This window comes from Oncorhynchus kisutch, linkage group LG9 (assembly GCF_002021735.2).
Source record: "Oncorhynchus kisutch isolate 150728-3 linkage group LG9, Okis_V2, whole genome shotgun sequence".
In the NCBI taxonomy this organism is placed as follows: Eukaryota; Metazoa; Chordata; class Actinopteri; order Salmoniformes; family Salmonidae; genus Oncorhynchus; species Oncorhynchus kisutch.
The window spans coordinates 39,157,209-39,180,155 of NC_034182.2; the positions used below are offsets into that span (position 1 = coordinate 39,157,209).

General features: G+C 41.5%; 1 protein-coding gene across 1 annotated transcript in view; it reads right to left on the reverse strand.

The window, feature by feature from the left end:
• The window catches only part of arap2 (ArfGAP with RhoGAP domain, ankyrin repeat and PH domain 2), a 260,125-nt gene that overhangs the window by 13,871 nt on the left and 223,307 nt on the right, over nt 1-22,947 (reverse strand). The window contains exons 24-28 of the mRNA XM_031831383.1: nt 21,319-21,396; nt 16,141-16,215; nt 15,087-15,204; nt 4,492-4,620; nt 3,443-3,582 (exon numbers count right to left, since the gene is read on the reverse strand). Of these exons, the coding sequence (XP_031687243.1) occupies nt 3,443-3,582; nt 4,492-4,620; nt 15,087-15,204; nt 16,141-16,215; nt 21,319-21,396 (540 nt within the window). The remainder of the gene's footprint in view (nt 1-3,442; nt 3,583-4,491; nt 4,621-15,086; nt 15,205-16,140; nt 16,216-21,318; nt 21,397-22,947) is intronic.

The following is a 22,947-nucleotide window of genomic DNA, read 5'->3' on the forward strand; positions in this document are numbered from 1 at the left end:
TTCCAAGACCTTGATATGATTCCTCTTAAACCACTCAAGTATTGCTTTAGCAGTATGCTTAGGGTCATTGTCCTGCTGGAAGATTAACCTCCACACCAGTCTCAAATCTCTGGAAGACTGAAACAGGTTTCCCTCAAGAATTTCCCTGTATTTAGCGCCATCCATCATTCCTTCAATTCTGACCAGTTTTCCAGTCCCTGCCGATGAAAAACTTCCCCACAGCATGATGTTTCCACCACCATGCTTCACTGTGGGGAAGGTGTTCTTGGGGTGATGGGAGGTGTTGCGTTTGCGCCAGACATAGTATTTTCCTTAATTGCCAAAAAACAAAATTTTAGTCTCATCTGACCAGAGTACCTTCTTACATATGTTTTGGGAGTCTCCCACATGCCTTTTGGCGAACACCAAACGTGTTTGCTTATTTTTTCTTTAATAAGCAATGGCTTTTTTCTGGCCACTCTTCTGTAAAGCCCAGCTCTGTGGAATGTACGGCTTAAAGTGGTCCTATGGACAAATACTCCAATCTCTGCTGTGGAGCTTTGCAGCTCCTTCAGGGTTTCTCTAGTCTCTTTGTTGCCTCTCTAATTAATGCGCTCCCAGCCGGGTCAGTGAGTTTTGGTGGACGGCCCTCTCTTGGCAGGTTTGTTGTGGTGACATATTCTTTCAGTTGATGTAAGAAGGGATTTATAAATCAATTTTATTTGATTTCCATTTTTTTTATAATGGATTTAATGGTGCTGGGATGTTCAAAGTTTTGGATATTTTTTAATAACTGTATAATACCCTGATCTGTTCTTCATAGTGCCGCTTGCTTGGTGGTGTCCCTTGCTTAGTGGTGTTGCAGACTCTGGGGCCTTTCAGAACAGGTGTATATATGCTGAGATCATGTGACACTTAAATAAGGTCCACCTGTGTGCAATCTAACTAATGATGTGACTTCTGAAGGTAATTGGTTGCACCAGATCTTATTTAGGGGCTTCATAGCAAAGGGGGGAAAACATATAAATGCAAAACTTTAAATTTTTTTAATTTGTAGAATTTGTTAAAACAAGTCATTTTTTTCATTTCACTTCACCAATTTGGACTATTTTGTGTATGCCCATTTCATGGAATCCAAATAAAAATCAATTTAATTAAATGACAGGTTGTAATGCAACATAAAAGGAAACACACCAAGGGGGTGAATACTTTTGCAAGGCACTGTATTTAGTAGTTGTATGAGTTGGTATTATGCCAGTTCATCGTTTAGCTAACTAGCTAGCTACATGTCTAAACAAAGACTCCACCTCGCCAGATGATTACATTACACCCATTAAGTTAGCCAGGTGTGTCTGGGGATGATTACAGCCATCTATTGTATTTCAAGAACAAGTGAACATGTCTAAACAATAGTGACTCGTCCACTTAGCTAGATGTGGCTGGGGAGTTGCTATAGCATTTGTTTGACATGACTCATCCACTTAGCTAGATGTGGCTGGGGAGTTGTTATAGCATTTGTTTCACATGACTCATCCACTTAGCTAGATGTGGCTGGGGAGTTGTTATAGCATTTGTTTCACATGACCCATCGTTTTAGCTAGGTGTGTCGGGTAACAATGATAAAATACTCATAAAATATTTTTTCTGGACACTTTCTGTTTTTGATATTGCTACTGTTGCATGTAACCTCTTCACTGTACCATTTACACCTTCTGTATCCTATGCACGTGACAAATAAAAGTAGATTTTATTTGATGTAGCGTGTGTTCACTACATTGCCTCACTTGTTAATCCTTAAAGAGATGGGTGGGGCTAAGGCATAAATAAGAGGGTGTGAACGATGCCGAATGGATGTAGACAAAGAAGAGCTCTCCAGTAGGTGTACCAAAACATTCAAGGCCCATTTTCTCAAAGTGGGTTTACAAGTTTATCAACTTTCCAAGCTGAATTACTTTCTCCTTGTTCCTCAACTGCTGTGTATGATATATAACATTTTCTAGCACTGAGTCTACTTATTAACCAATGTAATAAATAACAATTTCATGATTTGTTACATGGAAACAAATCCATGTGGTGGGTCACACCGTCGGTTGGTTGAATGTTGCTACTTAAGACCGAATCGAGGCGGTCGGTTATCTTCTCTCGTCTCTCTGCAGCAGACATACATACTATACATACTATACATATATACATATATACATACATACTATACATACTATACATACTATACATATATACATACATACTATACATACTATACATATATACATACATACTATACATACTATACATACTATACATATATACATACATACTATACATACTATACATATATACATACATACTATACATACTATACATACTATACATACTATACATATATACATACATACTATACATACTATACATATATACATACATACTATACATATATACATACATACTATACATACTATACATACTATACATACTATACATACTATACATACTATACATATATACATACATACTATACATATATACATACATACTATACATACTATACATACTATACATACTATACATATATACATATATACATATATACTATACATACTGTATAGTGAGCAATATTTTCATGAACATCGACGCGCAAAAAAAAACACAGTATCGAATAGCAATACATATCGTATCGGCAACTAAGTATTATCGTATCGTGAGGTCCCTGGCAATTCCGGGCCTTAGACATTACTCTTCTGCCTGACACCAACCTATCCAACATTTAACATTTGCTTATCGCCGCACACACACACACAAACACAAAAAAAAGAAACGCCTCTCAGAATATCAATTAAATTTCCGCTACACTGCTAATTTAAATCTTCTTTGGGTGGTAATAAGCCACATTGCAAAGCAGCCTGATATTACAATAATTAAGGAAAGAACAGCCTTCATTCAAAGCACCCCCCCCCCCCCCCTTTCATCTCTCCTTCCATCCACCTCCATCCATTATTAACTCGTCTTCACACTCCTTTACAAACCACATCTGGAGCTAAGAGAGGGGCCGCAGGGGAGGCTTATTGCCACTGCACATACACACCATGTACAGTCCTGTGTCCTGGTTCTAACATAAAGCCGGGCAGCTGGGGGGGAAATTCACATACTGGAACACTTCTCTGTCTGATGTGAGTGTGTGTGTGTCTATGTGTGGGGGTGGGAAGTGTGTGCGTCTGTGTGTAAGGATGGAGACAGTTTACAGTTACTTTAATATCAAAATTAAAAGGTAAATGGGGGGGGGGGGGCTTTCCTTTCGGCGAATGAGGAGAACAATTGAAAGCAGAAAAGCGCCTCATTTTGTGTGAGCTGTAAACAGTATTTAATTGCCAAACAAATGAAAATGCACAGGCAAACACACACACACACACACACACACACACACACACACACACACACACACACACACACACACACCAGCCCCACTCACTTTCATCTCTTTGTACAGTAGCAGCTTGTCATCTCGGAGGATGACATATCTGTCCTGGAATTTGTGTCCGGAAAGCAGCTTGGAGGATCCATCCTTGAACTTCACCTGTTCCCCTCTCATAAACTGTTTTTGCTTCCTGCCTGAAGGTGAAATTCAACAACATGCAATCAGCAGATCTTCCCCACCCCTTGGTATATGAGAGATGGAAGAAACTCACCGCAATTATGAATGCATGTTTGCGATTGTATGATTTGCTGTAAGAGTCTATTGATGACATAGGTGTAGAGTATAGTATCATGCATCAATGTTCATTTGCTTTGAGGTTAAATCGTGATGAGAAAAGGTTACTTGTTATAAATGTTCAAATATAGCCTTCTTAACAGGCACAGTGATATCACTAATGGCTGAAAGAGGTGAGAAATTATTGTTCATAACGTCAATAAATCAATCTGTAATGTATTACTAAACTGTTCCTTATACTAATCTAATAACACATTAATTAATCATTTGGTTCTGAAATGATGGAATGGATAAAAGGACTGATGCTGAGAGAGAGAGAGAGAGAGAGAGACAGAGAGAGAGACACACACAGAGAGAGAGAGACAGAGAGAGGGAGATAGCGAGATACAGAGATAGAGAGAGAGAGAGAGAGAGAGAGAGACAGAGAGAGAGAGAGAGAGAGAGAGAGAGAGAGAGAGACAGAGAGAGAGACAGCGAGAGAGAGAGAAAGAGAGAGAGAGAGAGACAAAGAGAGAGAGAAAGAGAGAGAGAGACAGAGAGAGAGAGAGAGCGAGATACAGAGAGAGAGAGAGAGAGAGTCAATCTTTCATTCTTAGCATCCATCAAGGTCTTTAGTACAGTATTGTGTATCTGTGTGGAAAATTCTCTCAATAAGGAAACTGTGCTCATAGAAACAGACGCCGTTTAGCTCAATCAGTGCCATTGTCAGTGTGAAATGCTGGAGTACAAAAGCTGATTTGACACCTTCTCAGCTATATTGTGAGCATGACGGTGCTTTCAGATATTATCCATCTAACTGCATGTTGTACCTGGGAGAGTGTCTGCCATTTTGTGCTTTCCAAACTTTTTGATGACGAGGAAGGCGGAGCTGGGATCGTCTAGAGTGCTCCACTCCAGCACCTGCTCCAGAACCTTCTCTTTGTAGTGTAATGGGCGTTCTGTTACAAAGACAAAATAGATCAGAGTGTTGTGTCTACAAGTCAGTGTGTTGTGTCTGGTAGTCAGTGTGTTGTGTCTACAAGTCAGTGTGTTGTGTCTACAAGTCAGTGTGTTGTGTCTGGTAGTCAGAGTGTTGTGTCTGGTAGTCAGAGTGTTGTGTCTGGTAGTCAGAGTGTTGTGTCTGGTAGTCAGAGTGTTGTGTCTGGTAGTCAGAGTGTTGTGTCTGCTAGTCAGAGTGTTGTGTCTGGTAGTCAGAGTGTTGTGTCTGCTAGTCAGAGTGTTGTGTCTGGTAGTCAGAGTATTGTGTCTGGTAGTCAGAGTGTTGTGTCTACAAGTCAGTGTGTTGTGTCTACAAGTCAGTGTGTTGTGTCTACAAGTCAGTGTGTTGTGTCTACAAGTCAGTGTGCTGTGTTTGGTAGTCAGTGTGTTGTGTTTGGTAGTCAGTGTGTTGTGTCTGGTAGTCAGAGTGTTGTGTCTGCTAGTCAGAGTGTTGTGTCTGCTAGTCAGAGTGTTGTGTCTGGTAGTCAGTGTGTTGTGTCTGGTAGTCAGAGTGTTGTGTCTGCTAGTCAGAATGTTGTGTCTGGTAGTCAGTGTGTTGTGTCTGGTAGTCAGAGTGTTGTGTCTGCTAGTCAGAGTGTTGTGTCTACAAGTCAGAGTGTTGTGTCTGGTAGTCAGAGTGTTGTGTCTGCTAGTCAGAGTGTTGTATCTGGTAGTCAGAGTGTTGTGTCTGGTAGTCAGAGTGTTGTGTCTACAAGTCAGAGTGTTGTGTCTGGTAGTCAGAGTGTTGTGTCTACAAGTCAGAGTGTTGTGTTTGGTAGTCAGAGTGTTGTGTCTGGTAGTCAGAGTGTTGTGTCTGGTAGTCAGAGTGTCGTGTCTACTAGTCAGAGTGTTGTGTCTGCTAGTCAGAGTGTTGTGTTTGGTAGTCAGAGTGTTGTGTCTGGTAGTCAGAGTGTTGTGTCTGGTAGTCAGAGTGTCGTGTCTACTAGTCAGAGTGTCATGTCTACTAGTCAGAGTGTTGTGTCTGCTAGTCAGAGTGTTGTGTTTGGTAGTCAGAGTGTTGTGTCTGGTAGTCAGAGTGTTGTGTCTGGTAGTCAGAGTGTCGTGTCTACTAGTCAGAGTGTTGTGTCTACAAGTCAGAGTGTTGTGTTTGGTAGTCAGAGTGTTGTGTCTGGTAGTCAGAGTGTTGTGTCTGGTAGTCAGAGTGTTGTGTCTGGTAGTCAGAGTGTCGTGTCTACTAGTCAGAGTGTTGTGTCTGCTAGTCAGAGTGTTGTGCTTGGTAGTCAGAGTGTTGTGTCTGGTAGTCAGAGTGTTGTGTCTGGTAGTCAGAGTGTTGTGTCTGGTAGTCAGAGTGTTGTGTCTACTAGTCAGAGTGTTGTGTCTACTAGTCAGAGTGTTGTGTCTGGTAGTCAGAGTGTTGTGTCTGGTAGTCAGAGTGTTGTGTCTACTAGTCAGAGTGTTGTGTCTACTAGTCAGAGTGTCATGTCTACTAGTCAGAGTGTTGTGTCTGGTAGTCAGAGTGTTGTGTCTACTAGTCAGAGTGTTGTGTCTACTAGTCAGTGTGTTGTGTTTGGTAGTCAGAGTGTTGTGTCTGGTAGTCAGTGTGTTGTGTCTGGTAGTCAGAGTGTTGTGTCTGCTAGTCAGAGTGTTGTGTCTGGTAGCCAGAGTGTTGTGTCTGGTAGTCAGAGTGTTGTGTTTGGTAGTCAGAGTGTTGTGTCTGCTAGTCAGAGTGTTGTGTCTGCTAGTCAGAGTGTTGTGTCTGGTAGTCAGAGTGTTGTGTCTGCTAGTCAGAGTGTTGTGTCTGGTAGTCAGAGTGTTGTGTCTACTAGTCAGAGTGTTGTGTCTGCTAGTCAGAGTGTTGTGTCTGGTAGTCAGAGTGTTGTGTCTACTAGTCAGTGTGTTGTGTTTGGTAGTCAGAGTGTTGTGTCTACAAGTCAGAGTGTTGTGTTTGGTAGTCAGAGTGTTGTGTCTGGTAGTCAGAGTGTTGTGTCTGGTAGTCAGAGTGTTGTGTCTGGTAGTCAGAGTGTCGTGTCTACTAGTCAGAGTGTTGTGTCTGCTAGTCAGAGTGTTGTGTTTGGTAGTCAGAGTGTTGTGTCTACAAGTCAGAGTGTTGTGTTTGGTAGTCAGAGTGTTGTGTCTGGTAGTCAGAGTGTTGTGTCTGCTAGTCAGAGTGTTGTGTCTGGTAGTCAGAGTGTTGTGTCTACAATTCTGTAACAGAGACAACAAATCCGTTTTTCATCTTTAAGTCTAAGACTATTTAAAGTCTATGGTTGTGTCTGCAAAATCTGAAAATATTACCCTCGCAGTTTACAATGTTTTCAACACAATCCTGACTGATGTGGTTCAGCTATACACCCCCCCCCCCCACCCCCCCACCAAAAAAAGGATTGCACAATCTTCATTATCACGGAACTTTAACTGTCTAAAACGCCATCAGGAAAAATCCATTATCAATAGGTTGTTGTTTTTCCTTCCCCGACTTTTATAATTGCGTAGTTAAATTATCCTCTGCAAATCTGAACATGATTAGAAAACACACTCAAGTGCAAAATAGGCCTATTATCTTGCCCTGATTTGTGAGCAGGATATTAGTACATACCATCAGCTAAAATCACGTGTGCCCCCCCCCCCCACCACCCCCCACCTGTATTTTTTCAATTTCTGCACACCCTGTTAATAGTTTTTCATATCCGAGGGCAACAAACGATAGTCCCGGGTGCGTAACTTATTTAGAACACAGTAGCTTATCTTTTCTCTGGGATCTGTGCAGACTCAGGCGAAAGGAAATAGTTATTCATTCTCACACCCAAATATTAGCTTCCCCAATCGCCACCGATAACACTGTTTATCTATGGTTTAACCATCAAAATGCGTAATTATCTTACACTTACTCTTCTTCCCCTTCCCCCTTATCAGTCATTAGCATAAAAATGTGTCACGACAGCAGCTTTTGAACAGCTAAGCGATCTGGGATGTTTCAACGCAATAGCAAATCTGTTGTCTCCAGCAAGGGAAAAATGTTGAACCATCATCAAATATGCTCTATGTTCACCGTGTACCCCATCATTTTGTTTTTTTGTTTCGCAAAGGAAAAACCTGATCAAGGCTAACTTTGAAGAGGGGAACACGCAAACTCTCTGTGAACTGGTGAAAAGTACACAGCAATGCCAGCTAATTATACTAGAACTATAATCCATTCATTATTATTCGTCATTAACCCCTCCCACTAAATGCAGAGGTGTTACAGTATATAAATAATCTCAACTCGCGATTCAAGAAAAGAGGAAATGGCTAATTTATGACATATGACGACGATGATATTAATTAATCACCATAGTATCATCAACCGACTGACGTTGAGCTGATTTCATCACTTCTATAGCCATGGACACCAGTTAATTACTGAGATATTACTACATACACTGGTTAATTACTGAGATATTACTACATACACCGGTTAATTACTGAGATATTACTACATACACCGGTTAATTACTGAGATATTACTACATACACCGGTTAATTACTGAGATATTACTACATACACCGGTTAATTACTGAGATATTACTACATACACCGGTTAATTACTGAGATATTACTACATACACCAGTTAATTACTGAGATATTACTACATACACCAGTTAATTACTGAGATATTACTACATACACCGGTTAATTAATGAGATATTACTGCATACACTGGTTCATTACTGAGATGCTACTACATACACCGGTTAATTACTGAGATATTACTACATACACCGGTTAATTACTGAGATATTACTACATACACCAGTTAATTACTGAGATATTACTACATACACCAGTTAATTACTGAGATATTACTACATACACCGGTTAATTAATGAGATATTACTGCATACACTGGTTCATTACTGAGATGCTACTACATACACCGGTTAATTACTGAGATATTACTGCATACACTACTTCATTACTGAGATATTACTGCATACACTGGTTCATACCTGAGATATTACTACGCACACTACTTTATTACTGAGATACTACTACATACACTGGTTCATACCTGAGATATTACTGCATACACTAGTTCATAACTGAGATACTTCAACAAACTAATCTTCTGATCATGAGGCCTTGAGAAGAGGGAAAATGTGACCTGAATGAGAACAGCCTTTGAAACAGTGTCCTGGGTGTCAAACACCCATCTCTCACTAATTGGATATACAGACAGATGACATCCATCTCTAATTCAATGTACAGACAGATGACAGTTCAGTTAGGAGAAAAGATGGCACTGACAAAGATGGACGCCTCTCTTCACGTTCTGAAGAAACTATGCTGTATTTAAAAAAAATTATGGATTATTTCTTACATTGTTATCCTGGGAAATCTTAAGTCTTATTACATACAGCCGGGAAGAACTATTGGATATAAGAGCAATGTCAACTCACCAACATTACGACCAGGAATACGACTTTCCCGAAACGGATCCTCTGTTTTGGACCACCACCCAGGACAATGGATCTAATCCCAGAAGCCGACCCAAGACAACAGCACCGCAGAATTGGCAGATGGAGCGGTCTCCTGATCAGGCTCCATAGACGTGCACATCGCCCACCGTTCCCGAGTATACTACACGCCAATGTCCAGTCTCTTGACAAAAAGGTAGACGAAATTCGGTTGCCTCCCAGAGGGACATCAGAGATTGTAACATTCTCTGTTTCACGAAAACATGGCTCTCTCGGGAAGGCAACGGTTCAGCCACCGGGCTTCTCTATGCATCGCGCCAACAGAGATAAACATCTCTCTGGGAAGAGGGAGGGCAGGGGTGTGTGCTTCATGATTAACGACTCATGGTGTAATCATAACAACGTACAGGAACTCAAGTCCTTCTGCTCACCCGACCTAGAATTCCTCACAATCAAATGCCGGCCATATTACCTTCCAAGAGAATTCTAGTTAGTTATCGTCACAGCTGTGTACATTCCCCCTCAAGCAGACACCAAGACGGCACTAAAGGAACTTCACAGGACTTATGTAAACTGGAAACCATATATCCTGAGGCTACATTTATTTTAGCTGATTTGAGAATAAGGTTACCAAAATTCTATCGGCATATTGATTGCACTACGTGTAAGGGTAATACACTCGACCACTGCTACTCTAACTCCCTTCGGCAAATCCGACCACGACGCCATCTTGCTCCTACCGTCTTATAGGTAGAAACTCAAATAGGATGCACCAGTGACTAGAACCATTCAATACTGGTCTGACCAATCGGAATCCACGTTTCAAGATTGTTTAGATCACGTGGACTGGAATATGTCGACCTATACGCTGACTGAGTGAATTTATAAGGTGAATGAGTTTTGAAAGGCATTGGAGATGTTGTACCCACTGTGACTATTAAAACCTACCCAAAGAGAAATGATAGCGCAAACCACCGCATTAACCATGGAAAGAGGTCTGGGAACATGGCTGAATATAAACAGCGTAGTTATTCCCTCCGCAAGCCAATCAAACAAGCGAAATGCTGGTACAGGTACAAAGTGGAATCGCAATTCAACGGCTCAGACACGAGACGTATGTGGCAGGGTCTACAGGAAATCATGGACTACAAAAAGAAAACCAGCCATGTCACGGATACCAACATCACACTTCCAGACAAACTAAACATCTTCTTTACCCGCTTTTAAGATAATAGAGTGCCACCGTCGCGGCCCGCTAACAAGAACTGTGCCCCCCCTCTCCTTCTTCGTGGCCGACGTGAGTAAAACATTTAAATGTGTTAACCCTTGCAAGGCTGCTGGCCCAGACGGCATCCCTAGCCGCGTCCTCAGATCAAGCGCAGACAAGCTGGCTGGTGTGTTTACTGAGATATTCAATCTCTCCCTATCCCAGTTGAATGTCCCCATATGTTTCAAGATGGCCACCATTGTTCCTGTACCCAAGAAGGCAAAGATAACTGAACTAAATGACTACCACCCCGTAGTACTCACTTCTGTCATCATGAAGTGCTTTGAGAGACCAGTCAAGGATCATATCACCTCCACCTTACAGGCCACCCTAAACCCACTTCAGTTTGCATACCGCAGGTCCACAGACGATGCAATCACCATCACACTGCACACTGCACTATCCCATCTGGACCATCTGGACTAGAGGAATAGCTATGTACAGTGGTTCCTCCTTTAAAATTTGCATCATACTGTGGCACACCTTGCATGCTGCCACAGTTTTCTGTGGCACATCAGCCAATTTTTCTGTTACTGCAAGTTATTGCTAGTTTGACCACCCTAGGGTATCTCCGAGAAGCATTTGATCGTATTCCGTATTGGCATTACCAGATAATTTAAAACATATTTTTGCAATAACATAGTATATGGGATTGATTTTAAGAAATTTGGCTTAATTAATTTGACAATATTATGGTGTTTCTATTCAGAGAAAAATGAAAAACAAAACCCTCAGTGTTTCCGTTAGGATGGAATGGAAAATATGGCGATGTACAACGTGATGGTTGGGAGTAGGCTACAAGATTGGAGGATTCTACATTGTTTGCATTCATTAGACAAGTTTGTTCCAATATTTCTGTAAATCAGTGATATTTATTCCCAGAGTAATTTGTTATGGATCCATAACTACATCAACATCTGCATTTTGAAAGAGTATTGTATTGTAGACTGCACAGTAGCCTAATAAACAAATAAACACATTTGGTTAATAAAATAATGACAAAAAAATACTCTTTCAAAATGCTGATGTAGTTACGGATCCATAACAAATTACTATGGAAATGTCGAAGGTGAACCGAAAACCCGACGAACCCGCCACGTACTGTATGTTGACTCTGCCTGTCAGAGGTGGAGTTCCAGAGTTCACAGGTGTTCCTGGCATGGATTGTGACTCCATCTTGTTCCTTTTCAACGCGTGAGTGAGTCAATGACTATTCAAGCCATTGACTAACTAATGAATGAAGATGATGAGAGATCGGCAAAGGCAATCTGTAATCTGCGGGCATCAAGGCTCAGAAAGAAACGTTATCTATACAGTTGAAGTTGGAAGTTTACATACACCTTGACCAAATACATTTAAATTCAGTTTTTCACAATTCCTGACATTCCCTGTCTTAACCCAGTTAGGATCACCGCTTTATTTTAAGAATGTGAAATGTCAAAATAATAACAGAGAGAATGATTTATTTCATCTTTTATTTCTTTCGTCACATTCCCAGTGGATCAGAAATTTACATTCACTCAATTAGTATTTGCAAGCCTTGTCTTTAAATTGTTTACCTTGGGTCAAACATTTCAGGTAGCCTTCCACAAGCTTCCCATAATAGGTTGGGTGAAATTTGGCACATTCCTCCTGACAGAGCTGGTGTAACTGAGTCAGGTTTGAAGGCCTCCTTGCTCGCACACACATTTTCAATTCGGTCCACAAATTTTCTATAGGATTGAGGTCAGGGCTTTGTGATGGCCACTCCAAAACCTTAACTTTGTTGTCCTTAAGCCATTTTGCCACAACTTTGGAAGTATGCTTGGGGTCATTGTCCATTTGGAAGACACATTTGCGACCAAACTTTAACTTCAAACTTTAATGTCATTTTCCTACCTCATGAATCCATCTATTTTGTGAAGTGTACCAGTCCCTCCTGCAGCAAAGCACCCCCACAACATGATGCTGCCACCCCCGTGCTTCACGGTTGGGATGGGATTCTTCGGCTTGAAAGTCTCCCCCTTTTTCCTCCAAACGTAACGATGGTCATTATGACAAAACAGTTATATTTTTGTTTCATCAGACAAGAGGATATTTCTCCAAAAAGTACGATCTTTGTTCCCATGTGCAGTTGCAAACCGTAATCTGACTTTTTAATGGTGGTTTTGGAGCAGGGCTATTTCAGGTTTTCAGGTTGAGTTTTCAGTGGTCTTTCAGGTTTCGCTGGGCGTAGTTTCAGGTTATTTCGATATAACGACTCGTTTTACTGTGGATATAGATACTTTTGTACCTGTTTCCTCCAGCATCTTCACAAGGTCCTTTGCTGTTGTTCTGGGATTGATTTGCACCTTTCACACCAAAGTACGTTCATCTCTAGGAGACAGAACGCATCACCTTCCTGAGCGGTATGATGGCTGCGTGGTCCCATGGTGTTTATACTTGAGTACTATTGTTTGTACAGATGAATGTGGTACTTCAGGCATTTGGAAATTGCTCCCAAGGATGAACCAGACTGGTGGAGGTTTCTAATTTTGGCTGATTTCTTTTGATTTCCCCGTGATGTCAAGCAAGGAGGCACTGAGTTTGAAGGTAGGCCTTGAAATACATCCACAGGTACACCTCCAATTGACTCAAATGATGTCAATTCGCCTATCAGAAGCTTCTAAAGCCATGACATCATTTTCTGGAATATTCCAAGCTGTTTAAAGGCACAGTCAACTTAGTGTATGTAAACTTCTGACCCACTGGAATTGTGATACAGTGAATTATAAGTGAAATAATCTGTATGTAAACAATTGTTGAAAAAATGACTTGTGTCATGCACAAAGTAGATGTCCTAACCGACTTGCAAAAACCATAGTTTGTTAACAAGAAATTTGTGGAGTGGTTGAAAAATGAGTTTTAATAATTCCAAACTAAGTGTATGTAAACTTCCAACTTCAACTGTAGCTCGGCTATTAGACAATTCTTTAGTAAAGGTTGAATAGTATATTGTTCAGCTAATAGCCCATCCTGCTATGTTTGTGAAAAACTAATAATACAGATTTTTCCCACGTAAAAAAAATTCCAATTGACAAAGTGTTTTTAGCCACAATCGGCACCAACCCCAATTAATACATTTGGGCACAGTCGTTAGCGTGCTGGACTTTGGGCAAGAATGTTCAGGGTTCGAAAAATGCTCCCTGCTTGCTATGATGCATGAGTTTGATACACCTGGTATTGAATATGGCTGAATTCTTTTTTTGCTAAATAGCGATTTTCGTAAATTATCTTTATGTCCAAAAAATATGCACAATCGTTTGTCTCTACATTAACTAACATATTCCTCACAATATTTTTGCTTGACTCGTTATAACTACATACATTTGCTTCCCCGTAATGTTTTGTCAGCCAACTTTGCTCATCAGGGACGGGTGGCAAGTGTGGAATTCGTCATTGGAACCACTCGATATGATTGGTCATATAAAAACCTTGGGACCCAAATGCATAATGAGTGCTCTATCTCCCCCTTGTGGTGGTCTGGAGTAATGAAGCCGTGACGCTGGTTACCTCTAAGTCCTGCGCTGTAAGCTCGCAACTTTTAAAGGAGGAACCACTGTAAGAATGCTGGAAGCCCTCAGGAGGCTGAAGAAATTTGTCTTGTCACCCAAAACCTTGACTAACTTTTACAGATCCACAATCGAGAGCATCCTGTCGGGTTGTATCACAACCTGGTATGGCAACTGCACCGCCGTTAACCGCAAGGCCCTCCAAAGGGTGGTGCGGTCAGCACAACACATCACTGTGGGCAAACTACCTGCCTTTCATGACATCTATAGCACCAGATGTCACAAAAAGGCCAAAAAGATCATCAAGGACAACAACCACCCGAGCCACTGCCTGTTCACCCCGCTACCATCCAGAAGGCGAGGTCAGTACAGGTGCATCAAAGCAGAGACCGAGAGACTGAAAAAAAGCTTCTATCTCAAGGCCATCAGACCGCTAAACAACCACCACTAACTCAGAGAGGCTGCTGCCTACACAGAGACCCAATCACTAACTCAGAGAGGCTGCTGCCTACACGGAGACCCAATCACTAACTCAGAGAGGCTGCTGCCTACACGGAGACCCAATCACTAACTCAGAGAGGCTGCTGCCTACACGGAGACCCAATCACTAACTCAGAGAGGCTGCTGCCTACACGGAGACCCAATCACTGGCCACTTTAACAAATGGATCACTAGTCACTTTCAACAATGCCACTTTAAATAATGCCACTTTAATCATGTTTACATATCTAACATTACCATCTATTTTATACCATCTATTGCACCTTGCCTATGCTGCTCGGCCATCACTCATCCATATATTTATACATCCATATTCTAATTCACCCCCTTTAGATTAGTGTGTATCGGGTAGTTGTTGGGGAACTGTTTGATCACTTGTTAGATATTGTTGCACTGTCGGAAATAGAAGCGCAAGCATTTCGCTACACTCATATTAACATCTGCTAACCATGTGTATGTGACAAATACAATTTGATTTGGTTTGAAAAGATTGAAAAAAATGTTGAGAGGGAATAAGCAAAGACATTTCCCTTCTTCCCAAAATTATTTACAGCACTGTCTACATATTTACATATTTCATTTATCCAACCAATTAGTGAAACCAGATGTTTTTCTGACTTCAGAAACATTCCCTCTGGAGACATGAAAGAAATGCTTCTATGTATGTAGTGACCTTAATGACCAGTTGATCATCTCTTTGTTGTCACATACCCAGTTCTCCGTTCTCAATGACCTCGAACGTGGTCCAGAGGTCGACGGGGTTGGTGACCACGTTCCTCGTAACCAGCGTGGACTCTGCCAGCTCGTCTGACGTCATGGTAGGAGACAACTACCACAACACAACCACAACGATGTTAGAGAGAGGAGAGGAAACAATCACATCTTAGCAGGACTGGGTTCATTTCCATTGCAGACCATTTAAATTCACCCAGGAAGAAACAGGAAGTGAACTGAAATCACAGTACATTCTTAAAATGTCCATTAACTTGCTGAATTTAAATAGAACAACTACAGCCCTGCATGTTAGCTATCCCCGTCAGATAATTAGGGAATGGGGGAAATGTTGGGCATTTGTATCACTGGCAAAAAATTTCCATCACTTGCAATCTGGAAATGGAGAACACAAACGTCTACATTTGTTTGTGAAATAGTCTGCACAGAAACTATTCTGTAATCATAGTGTAGAGGTGAACAGAAAGTAAAGAACAAGCATGACTCAAAAGAGAAGAAACTAATTGTTAATGTCGCAGTGAGTCGTAAAACAGTCCACTCTAACCCCCCCTCCCCTTTCCACCCCACTGCTGTTCCACACCTGCAAAATAAATCCATTACCTGCAGCTTACCAATGCCTCTGATGAAACACAATTACTCACACAATTATATCAGAAGTGTCTTTGATTAGCTAGCTTTTGATTTATTTCGGTGGCAGTAATCCTATCAGGTTTAACCACCAATGTCTTGGCCCTATTCTATCACGCCCTCCACTCCCACAGCTCTCTCTATTCCCTCCATCCCATCAGCTCTGTACCTCTAACTCCCCCAGACTCCGTAACACACCCCTCCACCTCCTTTCCTTCTACTCCCTTTATCCTTCGTTCTCTCCATCCAACTTATACACTCCCCCTCTTGCTCACACTTTACACACACACACACACACACACACACACACACACACACACACACACACACACACACACACACACACACACACACACACACACACACACACACACACACACACACACACACACACACACACCTTCACCTTGATTAAGCAGCAGTCCTCCGGCTCCCTCCTCTCCAGGAACACCTCAAAGATCAAGTCCCCGGCCGGAGAGAACTAAATAGAAGGAGAAAAAGAGGGAGAGAAACAGAGGAGAAAGAAAAAACACAACTTCGGATTAATTGGCTTTTGTTCTGAATTCCCACCTCGGTGTGGCCTGAGCCTAAACAGAGGGAACCAAGGGAAGCATTAGACGATTTGAGGAGAGTGGTAGAGGTCGTATTCTGAGCTACAGGCAAAACTAAATATAGAGCTTTTAATTGATGCGATGTTTTGGCAGAATGAAGGAAGCAAGCCAGAGGAAGTCAGAGAGGTGGAAAGGGAGGGGAGGGGGGGGGGGGTAAGGGCTTCAAATGTAGTCAACATTTCTGCCAAACTTTATAATATCCCAAACAAGTGTTCAGTCTCTTAATCAGGGATGAATACTAACTTGAGCTAACTCTGACCTTTGATTCGTGACTTTGAGTCAATGGAATGTCTGTGTGGAAATCTGAAGCTTGTAGTAGATCAAGCATTGATACTCCTCTTAGGATTTTGATATCATTTTAGATTTAACACTGGGACAAATGTATTTTTCAATCTGTGAGAATCCAGTCTGTTCGATACCATTGAGGTAACATACTGTATCTGGCCACATACAGAGTGTATTAAACAGGCGCAAGAGGCTTTGGAGAAGTCCTTGGGATCTCTCAATTTCCCTTCAATCCCCGGCAATGTAAAACAACAGCCGAGAGGCCATTGGACACAAAGTGACATTGCATCAAGAGTCATATGACCTTATGTCTCTGTCCTTGTCCTCTGTTCTCTCTCTTCACAACAACAAAAAAATACTTTTTAAGATCAGGTTATCATGAGCAAACCAACTTCTGAGACAAAAGTGAAAAGTCTGCCTTCTATGAAACATTTCTTCTCAACTTTGAACTAAACAACCTATGATGTCTTCAACAACAGTAAGCCAGAGAGAAAGTATTGTAAACAAGCGGAGAGAAGTTGTGGAATGAAGGTCATACATGACGGAGAGGTCTTGGGAAAAGACAAATGCCATGACAATGGCAGGGCTGCACAGGAAAAATAATAGGTTGGCCTATGACATGTCATCATTATAACAGGTAGAGTCCTATGTGTGTGTGTGTCTGTGTTCTTCTGTGTGCGTGCGTGCGTATGAGTGCGTGCATGTGTTCCACACCGGTAGAGATTACAGCCCACAGACAAAGAGATGTTCCATTAGCAGAACTAAGGAGAGGAAAGAGGAGACAAACACTGAAGAGGAGATGGTGGAAGCTGGTGCAGGGAATGACAGAAGGATGGAGAGGGGGAGAACAGGAAGTAGAGAAGAATACGGCCCGAGGGGGTGTGGTATAAGGCCAATACACCATGTCTAAGGGCTGTTCTTATGTGCGACGCAACACGGAGTACCAGGATACGCCCATTAACCATGGTATATTGGCCATATACCACAACCCCCGAGATTCCTTAATGCTATTATAAACTGGTTACGCAACACGGAGTGCCTGGATAGAGCCAATCGCCATGGTATATTGGCCCTGAGGAGCCTTACATATTATAAACTGGTTAGCAATGTAATTTGAACAGTAAAAATATATTGTTTTGGTCATACACATGGTATAGAGTCTGATATACCACGGGTGTCAGCCAATCAGCATTCAGGGCTAGAACCGCCAGTTTATAATTACAATTATGAATGCTGATTGGCTAAAAGCCGTATAATCCGGTCCTTGAGTTCCCCCAACAGCACAGATTTGTGTTGTAGCCCCCAACATACCCAATTCATTATTTGGGGCCTGATGATTAGTTGACAAGTTGAATCCAGACAAAAGTGTTTGTCCGGGGTACTTGAGGACCGGAGTTGGGATCCACTGGCCTACAGTATGATGTCTTATGGGCATTTGCAATGCACCCCTTGACAATTTGCATCTGAAGCAGAGACAAGCTTAACTCACACACATTGTTTACATATTGTTCAGCTATATGTCCCCCCCCCCCCTCTGTAGGCCTATGGCAGACTTGGCATTACATGCCATTATCAGCTGCAAAATGGGTTCACATGGCTGATATCCTGACAAAAGAGTAATAATCTAATAATACAACACAGAAACACAGACAAATTAGAGACAGATTCCCTTCCTCTCTTTATTGCGACATGATTAATTAACATCGACACGAGTTCATCCTAAATAATCGTTAAGTTAACAATCAAAACAAGTTTAAACACTTAACTTCAAATAAATTACTATTTCATATCATTTCTACAAGTAACCTAACTCATATGTAAAGGCTAGACATTTTAGTAACAAGTAGGCTGATAATAAAATAAGTCCATACCGGTAATGTCCAACATCACTCCACCGATCCCTGATCTACTGAGTGAGAACACTTCTGTTTCAGCCCAGTAACAGCATCATTAATTATTAACTAATTAGGTTTGATACATTGAATCAGGTGTATTAGTGCTGGGTTGGAACAGAAGCCTGCACACCCAGCAAGGGTTGGTCTGCTCCAGTTGTAATAGGAATATACATTGTGTGTGATTTTTAAACTGTATTTATGTTTATAAAATGTGCTAACATAGCTAGTTATACATAAACCATATGGTATACAAGGATGTACCCTTTTTCTCTTGGGACATTCATTAGGACTTCTTCATCTGTGGACAGGGTTTTACGGCTCTCTGTATCTGAGGACAGACGACAGACATCACAAAAGAAACAGGCCTCGTTATAATCAAGTTAGACAGCCCTGAATATTGTGTTGCTATATCTTTCTGTCCTCAGTTTTTCCTCGCTAGGGACTGGAACTGGAGAATAGTTTCATAATGTCCTCCCACAAATGTATATCCGCCCTATCCAGAGTAGCCTACTCTCCCTTCTCTGACAGCTGGAAGTGCTAACGTTAGCTAATCCTTTCACACTCTTCCATTGCTGTTAGCTAGCTACCTAAATACAAATGCATTTGGAGTTACAATGATACATATAATCAAGATAACTAACTAGCTAATATGAAGTTAGCAAGCTGGTGATATTTTATTTACATTGCTAGCTATACAGTACGTAAAGTTAGCTAGCTAACATTACGAGATCAGCTCTTTGGAGTAAGCCTGCACACTATGTTTATGTAGAAAGCTAGCTAATAATACATCATTTTTGGATCATTATCAAAATATATTTACTTGCTTGAATAGGTTCTTCCACGGCCTCCGTTTTCTGGCTCCCTAGAAAAACTAAATAATGGGCAATTTTCCAGAAGTTTCCGCAAGTAAACTTGCTAGCTACTTCAGTGAACGTTGATCACATTTCTACCGAGAAGTTCACAGTAGATTTAAGTAAAGGATAAGTAGCCAGGTCCCATGTGGCTCAGTTGGTAGAGCCTGGTGCGTGCAACACCAGGGTTGTGGGTTTGATTCCCACGGAGGAACATATGTACTCATTTCTGTAAGTCGCTCTGCATAAAAGCATCTGCTAAATGACTCAAATGTAAATGTACAGTGTATCATAACGAATAGGCAGAGTTTACCCATAGAAAGAAGAATGAATAGAAAGGGTGTTTCAAGTGAACGATAACATAATGGGTGGACTGGCAGCCATTTTGAGTGTACCGATGCCAGGAAGTAAAAGCAGGTGTGCTGTGATTGGTTGAGTCAACAATTTTTATGAGCCACATCAGTTAGAACTATTTGAGTGAACATTCTACATTACCATGGCAATCCAGCCTCAGTTGAATGAACATTCTACATTACCATGGCAATCCAACCACAGTTGAACGAACATTCTACATTACCATGGCAATCCAGCCTCAGTTGAATGAGCATTCTACATTATCATGGCAATCCAGCTTCAGTTGAATGAACATTCTACATTACCATGGCAATCCAGCTTCAGTTGAATGAACATTCTACATTATCATGGCAGTCCAGCCTCAGTTGAATGAACATTCTACATTACCATGGCAATCCAGCCTCAGTTGGTAGAACATTCTACATTACCATGGCAATCCAGCCTCAGTTGAATGAACATTCTACATTATCATCACAATCCAGCCTCAGTTAGATAGAACATTCTACATTACCATGGCAATCCAACCTCAGTTGATAGAACATTCCAAAATACCTTGGCAATTATTGCGTCACAATACCAGGCAGCCATTGGGAGTGTGGCCAGTCAAATTGGCTGTAGAAATATGCCTGCCCACCTTTACTGAGTTAACTCAGCCAGAGACGAGAGAACGAGGGAGGAAAGAAAACAAAGAGGGTTGTTTTGCTGGCGCCCTCACTCGAACTTAAAGTGCTTTCTGACGCATGAAGTCGAGGAGAAAATAACGGAAAGAAAAGAGAGGGAGGGGAAACACAAAGGACAGCGCTCCATCCTAGTGGGTGTGTTTGTGTGTGTACCCTCCACTCTAAGAGCTAACTCAACAGCCTGAGCTAACTAACAGGTGCTAGGCTAGGCACTAGGCTAATCACGCTGCTGCACAGCAAGCCACTAACAATGAACACCACCACATGGTAGAGCTAGCCTTAACTTCCTCGCCCTCCCTGAGAGAGCCAGTCTTTCCTAAAAGCTTTAAATTGAATATCTGACACGTCTATTTTCCTCTTTCCTCTGGTCTCTCAATCCTGTTACCAGGTTACTAAAAACCTCCACTTTTAGTACGAGACATTTGTCTAGCTCTCTTGTGTTTTCGGGGGGCAATTTTCCGACAATAGCGTTAACCTTTTAGTTCAATTGGCCAGATTCATTCTGACAGCCTCTGGAAACCAACTTAAAGGAGGGGAAGAAAAGGAAAAAAAAACACTTTCAACTCTTTGTTCAAACACTTTTCAACGTCAGCAGGCAGCATAAGGTTTGAAGATTCATTTGTTTTCCAGGTTATCTGAACAAATAGTTTCCTGCAGCACATGTGTCCAGGCATAAAGTAGCAGACAGTTATAATGGTGAACAAGCATACAAACCCTCTCATTGCCCTCTGAATCCGTCCAAACAACACCCTCCCTCCCTCAATCATTGCATAACAGGAAGACAGTTAAAATGCATTTCTGACCTTAGAGCTCAGCTTACACACATGCAAACACAAACACACACACACACACACAGCGGTCCAGAGGTCTGATTGTGTTTGTCAGTGGAGCTAAACAGGTTGACTTACTGTGGTGTCTTTCTTGTCGTTCCATCGTGTGATGAAACTGTTCTCACTCTCCATCTGCTTGAGTTGGTCCTCGTTGACCTGGTAACACACACACACACACACACACACACACACACACACACACACACACACACACACACAGGTAAATACATCAACCCTGTCCACATGAAGAAACGCAGATATTCTGTACATAATATCTGTGGTAGCCTAGTGGTTAGAGCGTTGGGCCAGTAACCGAAAGGTTGCTAGATCGATATCCCCGAGCTGACAAGGTAAAAATCTGTCGTTCTGCCCCTGAACAAGGCAGTTAACCCACTGTTCCTAGGCAATCATTGTAAATAAGAATTTGTTCTTAACTGACTTGCCTAGTTAAATAAAGGTTAAATAAAAAATGTAATAAATAAGAGGACATATATAACATTTTGGGTAAAAATAGAAATTCCCTTTAATTATATAGAACCACACAATGTGGAATTATAGTTGTGTCCAGTAACTTTAATTTAAGCTAAAAGGAAAGAACTATAGCGATGGGAAGTTCAGGAAGTTCAATTGGATTGTTCACCGGGTGGTTTTATTATCAGCTGAATAAATGACTCCAGTAGCCCATCACTATAGTTTGTTCCTTTTAGCTTAAATTAAAGTTACTGGACACAACTGTAATTCCACATTGTGTGGTTTCAAAATCGTCAAAGCGAGGTAGAGAAAATTATACTTTTTACTCTAACCCCCCCCCCCCATCACTTTCAGAGAACAATTTGCTTTGTCAGGGCTATGCATTGCAATGAAGACTGGAGAGAGAGAGAAAAGATATACACACAAATGTGAACACACACACACACAGTGTGTTGGGGTCTGATAAAAAGCCCACATCCACAGCATTCCACCACATAATGGCATTCCTAATTAGCCTGAACATCTCACTCATTTTATGCCACGGTGATGGTGTGTGTATTCACTGAGATTGGGTCCTCATTGGTTCAGCTTAATGGGTATTTGTCATGCGAACAACAGCAGCATTCCAACCTGATTAAGAGGGAATGGAAGGATGAATGGAGGGATGAATGGAGAGAACAGTCCTCCTCTAGGTGGGAAAAAGAGAGGGAGCCAGGCGTTCCCGGAAGAATTAGTGTGACACTAAAAACGCTCTGAAACTTAAATCTTAAAGTTTCAGAAACTCCGTTTTAAGTTTCAGACACTCACTGTTTTCAGTTTTAAGTTTCACACACTCACTGTTTTAAGTTTCAGACACACTGTTTTATTTAAGGCACTTACTATTTCAAGGTCAATACACTCACACTCAAGTATACTGAATGAAAATATAAACACAAAATGCTTCCATTTCAACGATTTTTCTAAGTTACATTTCATATATGGAAATCAGTCAATTGAAATTAATTAATTAGGCCCTAATCTATTGATTTCACATGACTGGGCAGGAGCACTGCCATGGGTGGGCCTGGGAGGGCATAGGTCCATCCACTTGGTAGCCAGGCCCACCCACTGGGGAGCCAGGCCCAGCCAATCAGAATGAGTTTTTCCCCACAAAAGAGCTTTATTACTGGCAGAAATACCCCTCAGTTTCATCAGCTTTCTTGGTGGCTGGTCTCAGACGACCCTGCAGGTGAAGAA